We start from the raw sequence: 15849 nt of genomic DNA, 5'->3' as shown, positions 1-15849 counted from the left end.
AGTTTAAACACTCCTCCAACCTTCTAGCCATTTTCTCCCCCAGCACAGCTGCACCCTCCCCATTAAGGTGCAGCCGGTCCCTAGTGTAGAGTCTGTAGCCAACTGAAAAGTCGGCCCAGTTCTCCAGGAACCCAAATCCCTCCTTCCTACACCAGTTCTTGAGCCACTTATTTATCTCCCTAATCTCCCGTTGCCTCTCTGGCGTGGCACGTGGTACCGGTAGTATATGGGTGGAAGAGGCAAGTGAGGAGTAATCCAACACTGTTTTTTTTTTTTTTTTATGGAACTGACTTCAAAGAACATAGAATGAACCCAAAATAAACTAACAAGCTACAGCCAGAGGGCAGAGGTCCAACTGGTGGACGAGGTGGACGTAGTGGTGTAAGTGGAAGAGGCGGAGGAGGAAGTAGCAAACAAAGTTTTTTTGTTTTTTTATTTATGGAGGAGGCACCCAGAAGAAATGAATGGTAAATAGAGCTGAATACTGGCTGGGTGCAGCTGTTTTAGTTGTCTAGTCATACAAAAGTATGGACAAGTCCTGTGGGATCCACACCTGGTTCATTTTAAGGAATGTTAACTTCCCCACATTGGATGTGGACAGGCTGATGGGCCTGTCTGTGATGACACTCCCTGCCATGCTAAACACGAGTTCCGACTGTACACTTGCCAGAGGGCAAGCCAGCACATACAAGGCATAAAGGGCAAGCTCGGGCCATGTGTCCAATTTGGAAACCCAGAAGTTAAATGGGGCAGACCTTTCAGTTAGTATGTGGAGACATGTGGACATGTACTCTTCCATCATGTTGTAATGGTAGCTGCTGCTAATATGGACCCTATTACATAGTGGTGCTGGATGTTGTGGTGTGCTCATAAAGTTTTGCCACATTTTCACTATGCTAACCCTGCCTTCTGAGGTGCTGACGGTGCTCCAGCTGCGTTGGTGACTTCCTCCTCCGCCGCTGCCTTGTTGTTCCACTGAGCCCCCACTCTCAGGTGGGAAAGCCATTAGTTGTTTCTCTACCAGGGTGTGCTTCTATTCAAGCATTTTGCGATCCCTCTCCAGTGACGGAAGTAATGAAGGTACATTGTTTTTGCAGCTGTGATCCAGCAGGGTGGCCACCTAGTAATCTGTAGTGGTAACAATACAGGCCACTCAGTGGTCATTGCACAGGCACTGCAGAATGTATTTGCTCATGTGTGCCAGGCTGCCCAGAGGCAACGACAAGCTGTCCTCAGTGGGAGGTGTATTGTATGGGTACGCTGTATCTCCCCAGCCACGCTTCCATGATGCCCATGAGCTGAGTGAGTGCCACCCTGTGAACAAGGTTGTTCCTCCTCCTCCTACTCATCATCCTCCCAAACTGTCCCCTTGGCTGTACAGTTGGGTACCAGACCACTGTTGGGACAGTAACCAACTCTCCGAACCGTGTGTAGACGACAGGCCTGATAACAGTGTGAATTGGCCCTGCTCTTCTTCCTCCTGTGACACCACCTCATCCATCATGGCATGAATTGTTTTTTACAGCAGGCATATAAGTGGTATAATAACATTGATGATGGTGTCATCAGCGCTGGCCATATTGGTGGAATACTCAAAGCAGTGCAACACGGCACACACATCCCGCATGGAGGCCCACTCATTGGTGATGAAGTGGTGTTGTTTTGAGGAGCGACTCAGCTGTGCGTGCTGCAGCTGAAACTCCACTATTGCCTGCTGCTTACACAATTTCTCCACCATGTGCAAGGTGGAGTTCCACCTTGTTGGTACGTTGCATATCAGCTGGTGAGCTGGAAGGTAGAAATAACGCTGCAGCGCAGATAGGTGAGCAGCATGGTGTGAATGCCGAAAGTATGCACACACATCCCGCACTTCAGCAGCAGCTATGACATGTGTGGGTAGTTTTTGAGGAAGCTCTGCATCACCAATTTCAGCAGATGAACCAGGATGTGCGTCAAACCGGCTAGACCCATAGCTTCTACAAAATTTCGCCCATTATCGCACACTACCAGTTCGGACTTGTGGTTCACTGGCAACATTCACTCATCTGTCTGCTGTTTAATCCCAGTCCACAGCTCCTCGCGTTGTGGAATTTTTCCCCCAAACAGAGAAATTTAAAAACAGCCTGCTGTCATTTCCCCTGGCTGTGCTAAAGCTTGTGGTGCAAGTCTTCCTTTGACCAGGAGGAAGCAGAGTAGGAGGAGGAGGCAACCTGGACAGATAAACATCCAGCAATCCTAGGTGGTGGTAGGACATGAGCTAGAACTAGTGATGCTTAAGAAACGAGCATTCCTCACATGTATTAAAGCTCTCAAACAGTCACAAATCATGCACACGGAAGTGATTCAAACATATCACCGAGTACGCTGAAGATACTCGGTACTCGCCCGAGCATACTTGCCGAAAGGGTTAACTGAACATACTCACTCATCACTAGCTAGAACATCTTCAGCCTCTGCCCCAGCCACCACATTTACCAGTGGTCAGTTAGGGAGATGTAACATCCCTGGCCGTGCTTACTGGTCCACATATTGGTGGTTATGTGGACCTTGCCACTGATGGCGTTTCACAGTGCACACCTGATTTGGTCCGCAACATGTGTGTGCAGCACGGGGATGGCACGCCAGGAGAAGGAGTGGCAACTGGGAACAACGTGCTGTGGGTCAGCCACCACCATCAGTTTTTTTAAACTATCCATCTCCACCAGTCGCAATGGCAGCATTTCAAAGGCTAGCAATTTGGAAATGCTGTCATGACCATGGCTAGGGGGGTATCTCCTCTTTCTCTTGAGGGCTTGGGGGATGGAAACTTCCATGGGATGGTGTGGAGATGCTTGGTGACACTGGTGGTAGTCATGCTGTCACATCCTCTCTTTGCGGGAAGGCAGGTGGCCCTGCTGATCATGAGCAGGAGGAAGAGGCCGAGCCTCCTACTGCTCCCAACAGAAAAGGGAGCAGTAGGAGGCTCAGATCTGTCATGCTTTTTAAGGTATGTACTCCACTGCACCTCATGCTTGGAATTCAGATGCCTCCTCGTACAGGTTGTGCTCAGGTTCAGAACATTTGTGCCTCGCTTCAGGGTCTGTCGACGAACTGCACACATCACTAGGGTGGCCTCTGCTCCATGTAGGGTCTAGGACTTTATCATCCCCCGCATCATCTTCCACCGACTCCTCAACCCTGCCCTTTTTGCAGGTCTGCACACTGCAAAAAGATGCTCCAGTGAGCAACTGAGATTCGTCGTCACCTGACATTTCCTGCGGTGGTCTACTAATGTTGTGCACTAGCCCTCCTACGTACTCATTCTCCAACCTAACAAGTGGTTGGGTATCAGTGCACTCAGTCTCTTTAACTTCTGGGGCAGGGCCAGGTGGATGGGCCATGGAACCCCAACTAGCAGAGTTATCAAAAAGCAGGAGAGACTGCTGTATGACTTGGGGCTCAGACTTGGCTGATTTGCAAGGAGGTGAGGTTGAAGACCATGGTCCTCAGGTGTCACCTGTGCACTTTCTGCAGTGGATCGGGTGAAAGGTAATGCAAAGGAACTGGAGCCACTATCAGCCATCCAATCTAACACCTTTTGAACATATTGTGGCCTCACCATCCGTGCAGCTGTATTTGGGCCTACAAAAGGATGCATAATGTCCTGTCGCCTGCATGCAACAGAGGAAGGTGTTGTATTTGGGCATGTAGTAGGTACAGAAGAAACACATCCTCTCCCTGCAGCAGCTATACCACCAACACCATCAGTAGTTACACCAGCACCACCACGGCCACGTCCACATCCCCTATTTGATGCCCTCCTCATTTTTGAATGTGTTTTTTCTGCACACTACTTGCAAAGAGATGGCGGAAAAGTAGACTTAGTTATTTGCAACAGTACTAGAAAACACACAACGGTCCAGAAAAAATATTTTTTTGCCCTACAAATGGCAACGAGATGGCTGATGCCAATTATTTATTTGCAACAGTACTGGGAAACACACAGCGGTCCAGAAAACTGTTTCTTAGGCCTACAAATGGCAGCAAGATGGCTGATGCCAATTTTCTATTTCCCAGACTACGAGAAAACATACACTGGTCCAGAAAAAATATTTCTTTGGCCTACAAATGGCAACGAAATGGCTGATGCCATTTATTTATTTGCAACAATACTAGAAAAACGGGGGTGCAGAATACACACAGAGGCTTAAAGGCACAGTACAACCACAGGTGGGGATGCAGAATACACACAGCAGCTTAAAGGAACAGTACTCCCACAGGCGGGGGGTTCACAGTATACACAGCAGCTTAAAGGCACAGTACTTCCACAGATATGGGTTCAGAGTACACACAGTGGCTTTTGGCACAATACTCCCACAGATATGGCTTGCAGAGTACACACAGCGGCTTTTGGCACAGTACTCCAACAGATATGGCTTGCAGAGTACACACAGCGGCTTTTGGCACAGTACTCCCACAGATGTGGCTTGCAGAGTACATACAGCAGCTTTTCTAAAGAGTGCGCAGTCAGAATCTGTCCTTCACTCCAGCTGCATCCTATCTCTACAGTAATTAGAGCAGAATGGCGGTGGCACTCGTGATCTGGCCTTTTTACAGGCCGGGTCACGTGGTTCGCCGGCCTTTCACAGCCATAGCAATACTTGGCATGGCTGTGATGGCTTCGGAAGTGCCCACAGTCTAAATGCTTGTTGATTGGCTGTGCTGCAGCCTTTCAAGCAGCTTTATTAGTCTGGCAAACCGGAACAGGAAACCAGATGTACAGTAAAAAGTCTGGGTTCAGGTTAAGTTAGCTCATCCCTAGTCAAAATGATGTGCATATGTTCAGGGTTTTTTAGATTTTATTCCAATGCCATCTCTGGCTGAGATGTTGTTTTGCTCCATACACAAAATGGTAATGAGCTGCAATACTGGACATGACATAACATTATATTAGGGGATTGGTGATTATTTCATTACCTAATATACTAAAGAGATTTCACAGCAGAGATTTGCTTTAAATACAACTAACTTTAGGAAATGGTTTATTATTGTTAATTACTTTCTCTGTCTAAAACCTTTGCATTCACTGTTGAATAATTTATACATTAATATCTTTTATGACTTTGAAACCATTTTAATGACGTTCAGTAAATAAGAGCAAAAATTCCATTTTTTGGGTGTAAGGCAATGAGAGTTGTGTAAATCATGGCTTACTTTACTTACCTTTCCAAGTGAACCTCTTTCACACTTAAATCCTTGTGGCAGCTGAATTAATGGCTTTGAATCATCCGGTTTAGTACGTTCTGTTGTCCACTGTTGGTTGTCCAGCATTGTTATTTCCTCTCTAATAGACGAGATGTTGCTAATTGCTTGTCTTAATGATTGTACATAGACTATAAACAGAGGGAGAAAATCCTTGTTTACCTCTATAAATGATTAATAGGCTGCTTTGCATTAGCTGTATCACTTGCCAGGAAGATACTGTGAGATGTTTATTACCTCTGGATGAGATTTGGTATCATAGCTTCTATATGTAAATCCCATGCAATGACTTTTTTCTACAAGACTGTGATGTAAAACAATCTGATTTACTATTGTGACGTGTCATATTTTCTATGATTTAAGTATTTTTCATAAATGTTCAAAAACATACTAAATGTAAATCTTAATAAAGTAGTGAAACTTTTGCTGATTTTTGTTAAATTAGTTTTCTTCCTTTTATTGTTACCCATCAATCTACTATGTTAAAAAATTCCCCCAGGAAACTGGATTATGCTGCTTTCCTATAGAGATGTTGAATTCTGTACTAACTCAACATAGCTATAAAAATGTGTTTTTTTTTCTATTAATACATCTTGATTTGACCTTACGTATGTCAAAATCAGTAAAAACTGTATGAGAGATGCGGGTCACGTCAACTAGACAAATTATTTAATCTTGTGTGTAAGGGCAGCTAAAATGTGTTAGTTCAGTGCTGGTAAAACTAGTGATAAGGAAAATAGAGAAATCAATTAATAATTGTAATGATATTGCTTTGCTGAATTAAGTAATAGCTATTTTGCCTTTTGCTTATGATAATATAATGTATAATTGCTTGTACCTCTCTCTGTGCTACTGGAGGATATGACTGATAAGGGAGTTTCCAAGAAGGACGTCAGCTCCCATCTGACTGTCAAGGGATGGCTAGTCAAGGCCAATTCTGATGTTATCAACATGGGTAAAGATAAAGACTGTGATGGGATGTTTAGTCAGGACAGTCTTTTAGTTAATTAAAATGGAGAATTGCTTCCAGTAGTAACGAGGCTCATCTGCTGGCAAAGAGCCAGCATTGGGAATGCCATCTTCCAGTGCAGGTGGACTTCATGGCCATGTCTATATTTCTATCACTTTACCTTTTTTTAGGGTAACCTCACTTCTTAATAAACTTCCTAACTGCTTCACTGCATGACCCTGATGCTCTTTGGACTAATAATCTTATTTTGTGTTTTATCCAATACCCCCTTTGTTTGCACATATGCATCACAACTCATGTAAAATTACTTCTATTCTATGAGCAACATTTTGTAGGCATCTGCAATACCTTTTTGTGTCTTTGTTCATTCTAGGAGCTGTATAAAACCACTCAACCATTTGATCCAGAAGGTATACTTGGGACCATTAACTCTATAGTGATGGCATTTTCTGGACTGCAGGTAAATATCTACGTCCATTTCTAAAGTAAATATAAACTTATAGACAGTAATAAGTGGATCCAAACTCATACAGTGCTGCCCTGCCAAATGGCAGCATATTACAGGGACAGGTCCACCCCACTATTACCTCAAACGGCTCCAAACATTTTTGTCCATTTGGAAAATAAAATTTAACAAAGAATTGTGCAAAATTATACTTCTTTCTGTTTATGAAGTAACTGCACCCCTCTTTCCTCTCGCCCTTTTGGCTCTGCGTTTTGATGGGCTCTGGTTTATACATACAGATACTTAGCATCTGATCACACATGACAGAATAGGGCAGGGGAAACACACTCCTCATGAGCACAGTGGACTCTTAATTAGCAGCCTCTATTGTGTTTCATTAGGCTCACTTACTAACCAAACAGCACAATATTGTTGTGCCATTTGAGTAATAGTAGAATGAACATGTCCCCATCCTCTACTGCGCTTACATAGGACAGAATGGTGACAGATCCAGTTTATCGTAGCAATAGTAATTAATGAGTTAAGAAATATTCTTATCATGTATTTCTCTAGCCCCTTAATTCTATATGATATACAAGTGCTTCTCACTAAATTAGAATATCATCAAAAAGTTAATTTATTTCAGTTCTTCAATACAAAAAGTAAAACTCATATATTATAGAGTCATTACAAACAGAGCGATCTATTTCAAGTGTTTATTTCTGTTAATGTTGATGATTATGGCTTACAGCCAATGAAAACACAAGTCATTATCTCAGTAAATTAGAATACTTTATAATAACAGCTTGAAAAATGTTTTTAAAATTTGAAATGTTGGCCTACTGAAATGTATGTTCAGTAAATGCACTCAATACTTGGTCGGGGCTCCTTTTGCATCAATTACTGCATCAATGCAGCGTGGCATGGAGGTGACGCGCCCCCTGGGCCGTGGGGATACCCGGAGCCGGGCCCATAGATGCCGGGGGCTGTAGTCACCGTGGCGGTGACCCGGTCCGTGACCCAGGGCGGTCAAACCAGGGTAGTCTATGGGTGTCTGTTATATATAGTCCGACTACGCCACCTGTGGGATGCGGTTATTGGAAACCGCTGCTGCGGAGCAGTCCACTGAAGCTGATGGTAGCAAGGTGATGTAACTCCCCACAGGAAGAGTGGAGCTTCCGGGCAGCGTGTATGGATGATGGTGGTGATAGTGCCTGGATCAGTAATGATAACACGGAGTCTTTGCAGTGCAGTCCTAGGGTCTTTACTGGTGGCGATTATATAGGCCCCAACAGGAGTACTTGCTAGGGATGAGGGCCTGGTCAGCCTGGGAGCAATCCTAGAATTCCCCTGGCCAGGTGGAGGTGTAGGCCTGCCGTTCTGACTGAAGTCTTTGACTATCCCGCTTATAGTCGTGTTGTAGCCCACGTCCCTGAGTGTGACGTGCTGTGCTCACCCGTATGGCTGGCGACTCGGATCCCATGTATTCCTCGCTCCTCTGTGGCGGTACTGGTCCTTTCGTGTGGCTGAGCCTCCGGGCTTCTGTTGGGCCAGGAGACCTGCAATCCCCTGCCCTGCGGTTTCTGCTGCTGGGCCTGAAGGGTCCCACAGCTTCAGACTCCTGTGTCCGGTCCTCTGTGTACACTGGCCAGGACGAGCTATCTCCAGCTCCAGTCCCTGGCTCCTTGCTCCTTCATGTCCTATCTCACTCCTAACACTCACTCAGACTTAGACTGACTAACCCCGCCTCCAGATCGGGGTTAGTTGCATGTCGTGTGTTCCTGACCAGGAAACTCCTGTTTTGCTTCCAGACATGGTATTACTACCACTGTGGCAACCAGACCCTCTGGGGTGCCACATTGGCGATCAGCCTGTGGCACTGCTGAGGTGTTATGGAAGCCCAGGTTGCTTTGATAGCAGCCTTCAGCTCATCTGCATTGTTGGGTCTGCTGTCTCTCATCTTCCTCTTGACAATACCTCATAGATTCTCTATGGGGTTAAGGTCAGGTGAGTTTGCTGGACAATCAAGCACAGTGATACTGTTGTTTTTAAACCAGGTATTGGTACTTTTGGCAGTGTGGACAGGTGCCAAGTCCTGCTGGAGAATGAAATTTCCATCTCCAAAAAGCTTGTCGGCAGAGGGAAGCATGAAGTGCTCTAAAATTTCCTGGTAGACGGCTGCACTGACTTTGGTCTTGATAAAACACAGTGGACCTACACCAGCAGATGACATGGCTCCCCAAACCATCACTGATTGTGGAAACTTCACACTAGACCTCAAGCAGCTTGGATTGTGTGCCTCTACACTCTTCCTCCAGACTCTGGGACCTTGATTTCCAAATGAAATGCAAAATTTACTTTCATCTGAAAGCAACACCTTGGACCACTGAGCAACAGTCCAGGTCTTTTTCTCTTTGGCCCAGGTAAGACGCTTCTGACGTTGTCTATTGGACATGAGTGGCTTGACACAAGGAATGCAACACTTGTAGCCCTTGTCCTGGATACGTCTGTGTGTGGTGACTCTTGAAGCAATGACTCCAGCAGCAGTCCACTCCTTGTGAATCTCCCCCCCAAATTTTTGAATGGCCTTTTCTTAACAACCGGTTATCCCGGTTGCTTGTGCGCCTTTTTCTACCACATTTTTTCCTTCCACTCAACTTTCCATTAATATGCTTGGATACAGCACTCTGTGAACAGCCAGCTTCTTTAGCAATGTCCTTTTGTGGTTTACCCTCCGTGTGGAGTGTGTCAATGACTGCCTTCTGGACATCTGTCAAGTCAGCAGTCTTCCCCATGACTGTGGAGCCTACTGAAACAGACTAAGGGACCTTTGCAGGTGTTTTTTGTTATTTATTCTAATTTACTGAGATAATGACTTTTGTGTTTTCATTGGTTGTAAGCCATAATCATCAGCATTAACAGAAATAAACACTTGAAATAGTTCACTCTGTTTGTAATGACTCTATATTATATAGGAGTTTCACTTTTTGTATTGAAGAACTGAAATAAATTAACTTTTTGATGATATTCTAATTTAGTGAGAAGCACTTGTACATATTTGTCATGAGCACAGGTCACTTAGTAGCGATGCAAAAGCAAATGCTTATATTTCACACAGTTTATTTACACTAATGCATAGAAACAAACAAGAAACAGATGGAATATGCAGTGGCATGTAGAAGTTTGGGCACTTCTGGTCAAAATGACTGTTATTGTGAACAGTTAAGCAAGTTGAAGATGAAATGATCTCTATAACGGCCTAAAGTTAAAGATGACACATTTCCTTAGTATTTTAGGCAAAAAAAAAAAATTATTTCATTTTTTACATTTTAAAAATTACAAAAAGGAAACTGGGCTAATGCAAAAGTTTCCTTTTTGTAATTTTTTAAACGTAAAAGATGAATATACAGTGCAGACCAAAAGTTGGACACACCTTCTCATTTAAAGATTTTTCTGTATTTTCATGACTATGAAAATTGTACATTCACACTGAAGGCTTCAAAACTATGAATTAACACATGTGGAATTATATACTTAACAAAAAGGTGTGAAACAACTGAAAATATGTCTTATATTCTAGGTTCTTCAAAGTAGCCACCTTTTGCTTTGATGATTGCTTTGCACACTCTTGGCATTCTCTTGATGAGTTTCAAGAGGTAGTCACCGGAAATGGTTTTCACTTCACAGGTGTGCCCTGTCAGGTTTAATAAGTGGGATTTCTTGCCTTATAAATGGGGTTGGGACCATCAGTTGTGTTGTGCAGAAGTCTGGTGGATGCACAGCTGATAGTCCTACTGAATAGACTGTTAGAATTTGTATTATGGCAAGAAAAAAGCAGCTAAGTAAAGAAAAACGAGTGGCCATCATTACTTTAAGAAATGAAGGTCAGTCAGTCCGAAAAATTGGGAAAACTTTTGAAAGTGTCCCCAAGTGCAGTTGCAAAAACCATCAAGCGCTACAAAGAAACTGTCTCACATGAGGACCGCCCCTGGAAAGGAAGACCAAGAGTCACCTCTGCTTCTGAGGATAAGTTTATCCGAGTCACCAGCCTCAGAAATCACAGGTGAACAGCAGCTCAGATCAGAGACCAGGTCAATGCCACACAGAGTTCTAGCAGCAGACACATCTCTACAACAACTGTTAAGAGGAGACTTTGTGCAGTTGGCCTTCATGGTAAAATAGCTGCTAGGAAACCACTGCTAAGGACAGGCAACAAGCAGAAGAGACTTGTTTGGGCTAAAGAACACAAGGAATGAACATTAGACCAGTGGAAATCTGTGCTTTGGTCTGATGAGTCCAAATTTGAGATCTTTGGTGTCTTTGTGCGACGCAGAAAAGGTGAACGGATGGACTCTACATGCCTGGTTCCCACTGTGAAGCATGGAGGAGGAGGTGTGATGGTGTGGGGGTGCTTTGCTGGTGACACTGTTGGGGGTTTATTCAAAATTGAAGGCATACTGAACCAGCATGGCTACCACAGCATCTTGCAGCGGCATGCTATTCCATCCGGTTTGCGTTTAGTTGGACCATCATTTATTTTTCAACAGGACAATGAACTCCAGGCTGTGTAAGGGCTATTTGACCAAGAAGGAGAGTGATGGGGTGCTACGCCAGATGACCTGGCCTCCACAGTCACCAGACCTGAACCCAATCGAGATGGTTTGGGGTAAGCTGGACCACAGAGTGAAGGCAAAAGGGCCAATAAGTGCTAAGAAAGTTGCTAAGCAAGTTGTTTTACACTTTTTTGTTAAGTATATAATTCCACATGTAATAATTCATAGTTTTGATGCCTTCAGTGTGAATGTACAATTTTCATAGTCATGAAAATACAGAAAAATCTTTAAATGAGAAGGTGTGTCCAAACTTTTGGTCTGTACTGTTTATATAAATATTTTTTGCCTATAATACAAAGAAAATCTGTCATCTTTAGGCATTTTAGAGATCATTTCATCTTCAACTTGCTTAGCTGTTCACAATAACAGTCATTTTGACCTGAGGTGGCCAAACTTTAAATGCAACTGTATATGAGGTCCTAAATACTTTTATACAAAATGTCAAAAAAGATCAAGCAATTATTAATATGAGAAAACATGAGAATCCCCCCCCCCCCGCTTTTCATATCTCATCAGTACAATCTATTAAGGGGTTTTCATTTAATCCATATAATTGACCTTACTAATTATTCCAGTACTGATATGAATCCGATACATCTTGTAACACACCTTTTTCTTCATACAACTTATATCTTTAAATCATTTCTATATTTCAATATTGCTTCACTTTGCATTTGTTTACTGATCATATATTTTTTTTTTTTTTCACTGGCGCTTTGTATGTGCCCATGTACATTTTCTCAGTATTATATTTATTTGCATAAATAATGCACAGGCACTTCCTTCAAAGTATTTGTTTATTGTCTATTTTATCTCTTGGAAAATGTGCACAATCCCACCAATCACTTTATTCCTTATTGTAACTTTGTTTTTTCCTTTTTTCGCCTTACGGTTGATACCGTATATTGCATGATATCATATTTCTGATGCTTTATATCAATTGTTCTGTTTTTCTAAATCGAGCCTTTTACCTGTTTATCTTAAATGCGCATAGGGCAAGATGTGGTTGATATCCCCTTCGCAAATGTGTGACTATTCCATCATGACCACATGTGCATATGCGGATATTAAGCGATTCAATGTGCGGATGGTACCCGGGTCTGGAGAAGAAGAGACTCTCCTCCGGACCCGGGTACCATAGAACCTGTAAAAAAAAGAATTTAAAATAAAAAATAAAAATTATACTCACCTTCCGATGTCCCCCAGTCTCCTGTACGATGCGTCCTGGCTCCCCGGCGGCTCACGATGGTATAAAAGGACCTTCCATGATGTTATTTAGTCATGTGACAGGTCACGCGAGCGCTGACACATGACTAAATGACGTCATGGAAGGTCCTTTTACACCACTGCGAGCAGTACAAGAGACCAGACCCACCGGAGAGAAGACCGGGAGCCATCGGAAGGTGAGTATAATGTGTTTTTTTTATTTTTTACCATTCTTATTCTTTTTTTTTAACTATTAACTTGGTCACGCTATATAAATCCATGCTGGTTGCATGGATTTATATAGTGTGACCAAGTTGTCAATCACTTTTCTAAGTGATGCTAAAATCGCTTGGAAAAGCTCTTGATAACCCGCATGCAGAAATGCATGTGAAGAACGCTTGACAAACGCTTCTACCTGGCAGGAAAAACGCATGTAAAATCCGCATGCGTTTTTCCTGCCAGGGAGTTGCAGAAAAAATCTGCAGCATTTCTGCATCGTGGGCACTTAGCCTTATACAGATTCAAAAGATACCTTTAATGAAGAAATCTATGTTGTGGTTGTTGTTTAATGCTCATTTGAAGTTTAGGTGAAATACATTTTCAGTGCATAGTGGCGGGACTGTAGGTAGGGTTTTGGCTCCTGCCCGGCCCATCCACCTGCCTCTGGTGTCTATATTTTCCTCATGTTTTGAAGGTTGCGCCATCCTCCCCTCACAGATTTATCTCTCAGTGTCTTCGGGAAAATGGTGCCGGTTTTGTCTCATGCGCAGATTTAGATCTCGGCTCAATGACATATGTATGCTGTATATGGGGGTCTCATACTGTATAAAGGGTATATGTGGGGGCTAAAACTGTATATAGTGGGTTGTCAGCATACTTAATTCTGCTCAATGTTACGTGATGCAATAATATTAATATAAATTAATTATATTTAATATATTATAATTAATATGTTAATATTGAGTAGAATTAAGGTCAGCCTATTGGATTAGCCCTCCACAACAGTCACGGTGGTCTCTCATGTGGCTCCTTGGGTAAATGAAATTATCCTCAAATTGGTCACTAAAGCTGTAGAACAGGGGTGGGCAAACTATGCTTTTTACTTCATCTTCAAATGGTGGATCCAATTCCCAGAAAAATATGTAATATTTTATAATATATCATACAATATAAAAGTAAGGTTACAATTAGTGATGAGCGAGCACTAAAATGCTCGGATGCTCGAAGCTCGGGTCGAGCACATTGGAATACTCGGGTGCTCGACCCGAGCAACGAGCCCAATGTAAGTCTATGGGAAACTCGAGCATTTTTCTGGTGGTCCCCCCTGGCGGTCTGCAGAAGGTCAAAAATTGCCCAAATCTATGGGAACGGTGCTCAATTAAACGTCAGGCAGGCAGAATATATAGGCAGACAGGCAGGGTATATAGGAGGGTGCATGAAAAACATAGCAGGGCACTTGGAACACACTAGTGCCCTCCGATTTTCATGCACCCGTCTCTTTAGAAAAGTCGGCCGGCAATTCATCAACGACATACACCGGTACCCAACAATTATAGAACAGAAAGAATAGAGCATCACACATAGATTAGATAGATAGAAACATGTCAGTCACATATATAATAAGTATAGTGATAATGTTGATTACTGTACTTGTCATTTAGTGTTAAAATAAAGGATTTATTAAAAAAAAAATTCATGAAATAATTAAAAAAAAATTGATGTGGGGCTTCGCCCTATTTTTGTGTCCAGCCAGGTACAGCAGGCAGGAATAGGCTGCCCCCAACCACCAGCTGCCTATTTGTACCTGGCCGGACACAACAATATAGGGAAGCCCTTTTTTTATTATTATTTCATGAATTTCATGAAATAATTAAAAAAAAAAATATGTGGGGCTTCGCCCTATTTTTGTGTCCAGCCAGGTGCAACTAGGCAGCTGGGGGCTGGAATCCGCAGCGCATGGAGGCCCAAGCTTTCTGCCCCCCCCCCCGCGCTGCAAATTGCAGTCCGCAGCCACCCCAGAAAATGGTGCGTTCATAGAAGCGCCATCTTCTGGCGCTGTACCCAACTCATCCAGGGCCCTGGTGCGGTGGTGGCTCACTGGGTAATAAAGGGGTTAGGGCCAGCTTGGTATTATAAGCCCGAAATTCATGGGGTCACGCCAATATTAGACATGACCGCCATGAATTTCTCCTACGCTATCAGTGACGTGCATGAGGTGAGCTGAGTGCATTGGACATGAACTCGGCTCATCTGGATGCCGTCACAGTGAGACACTGAGGAGCGCAAGCATGCCTGCACTTCTCAGTGTCTGCAGCATGGTAAGCTGGATGGCAGCTTTCAGCTGTGATCCAGCCTGTCATGTGAATGTAGCAGAGCTGAAGCTGTCCTGGGAACCATGGAAAGGTAAGGATGATGTTGCTTTATTATTTTATTTTTATTGCAGAAGACATTGGCTTCAGCTGGAATGGGCGTGATGGTAAGTATGGTTTAATTTAGAACATTAAAGAATTGTGTGTTTATTTCAATTAAAGGACTTTATTCTGGGTGTTTGTGTTTTTTTTAAACTTTGACTATGGGGTTAGTAATGGGGGTGTCTTATAGACGCCTCTCCATTACTAACCTGGGCTTGATGTCAGCTGGCATTATAAGCTGACATCAACCCCAGCCCTATTACCCCACTGCCACCGCTACAGGGCAGTGGGAAGAGCGAGGCTAAGTGCCAGAATTGGCGCATCCTATGGATGCGCCATTTCTGGGGCGGCTGACGGCTGGTGTTTCTGGCCTGGGAGGGGGCCAATATTCATGGCACCCTTCCTGGGCTATTAATATCAGCTCACAGCTGTCTGCCTAGCCTTTGCTAGCTATTAAAAATGGGGGACCCCACATAATTTTTTTTTGGGTCCCCCATTTTAATAGCTAGTAAAGGCTAGGTACTCAGCTGGGGGCTGATATTAGTAGCCTGGGAAGCTCCGTGGGTATTGCCCCCTTCCCAGGCTTCAAACATCTGCCCCAGCCGTCTGCTTAACCTCCGCTAGAGCCTAAAATTATGGGGAACCACACGGCAATATTTTTTTTTAATAAATCCTTTAGTTTAACACTAAATGACAAGTACAGTAACCAACACTGTCACTGTACTTATTATATATGTAACTGACATGTTTCTATCTATCTAATCTATGTGTGATGCTCTATTCTTTCTGTTCTAAATTGTCGGGTACCGGTGTATGCCGCTGCTGAATTGCCGGCTTTTCATGTTTCACTGTGAGCACTGTTCCCATCGATTTGGGCAACCACTGTAATGCCACAACCACCATGGCTGCAGCATTACAGTGAGTGGCAGACCATCCCTGCATGATTGGTGCTCTAAAGAGCGC

At 43.5% G+C, this 15849-nt stretch overlaps 1 protein-coding gene across 1 annotated transcript in view; it reads left to right on the top strand.

Annotated features, from left to right (window-relative positions):
- LOC141273723 (heparan-alpha-glucosaminide N-acetyltransferase-like) overlaps positions 1 to 15849 on the top strand; it is a 1179775-nt gene that overhangs the window by 715780 nt on the left and 448146 nt on the right. Inside the window, exon 14 of the mRNA XM_073686004.1 lies at positions 6585 to 6671. Within this exon, the coding sequence (XP_073542105.1) occupies positions 6585 to 6671 (87 nt within the window). The remainder of the gene's footprint in view (positions 1 to 6584; positions 6672 to 15849) is intronic.

This window comes from Phyllobates terribilis, unplaced genomic scaffold, assembly GCF_046119375.1.
Source record: "Phyllobates terribilis strain yellow unplaced genomic scaffold, ASM4611937v1 Scaffold_5__5_contigs__length_657084704, whole genome shotgun sequence".
Taxonomy (NCBI): domain Eukaryota; kingdom Metazoa; phylum Chordata; class Amphibia; order Anura; family Dendrobatidae; genus Phyllobates; species Phyllobates terribilis.
Note: the sequence above shows the minus strand (reverse complement) of the source record. Positions and strands in the feature narration are given on the sequence as shown.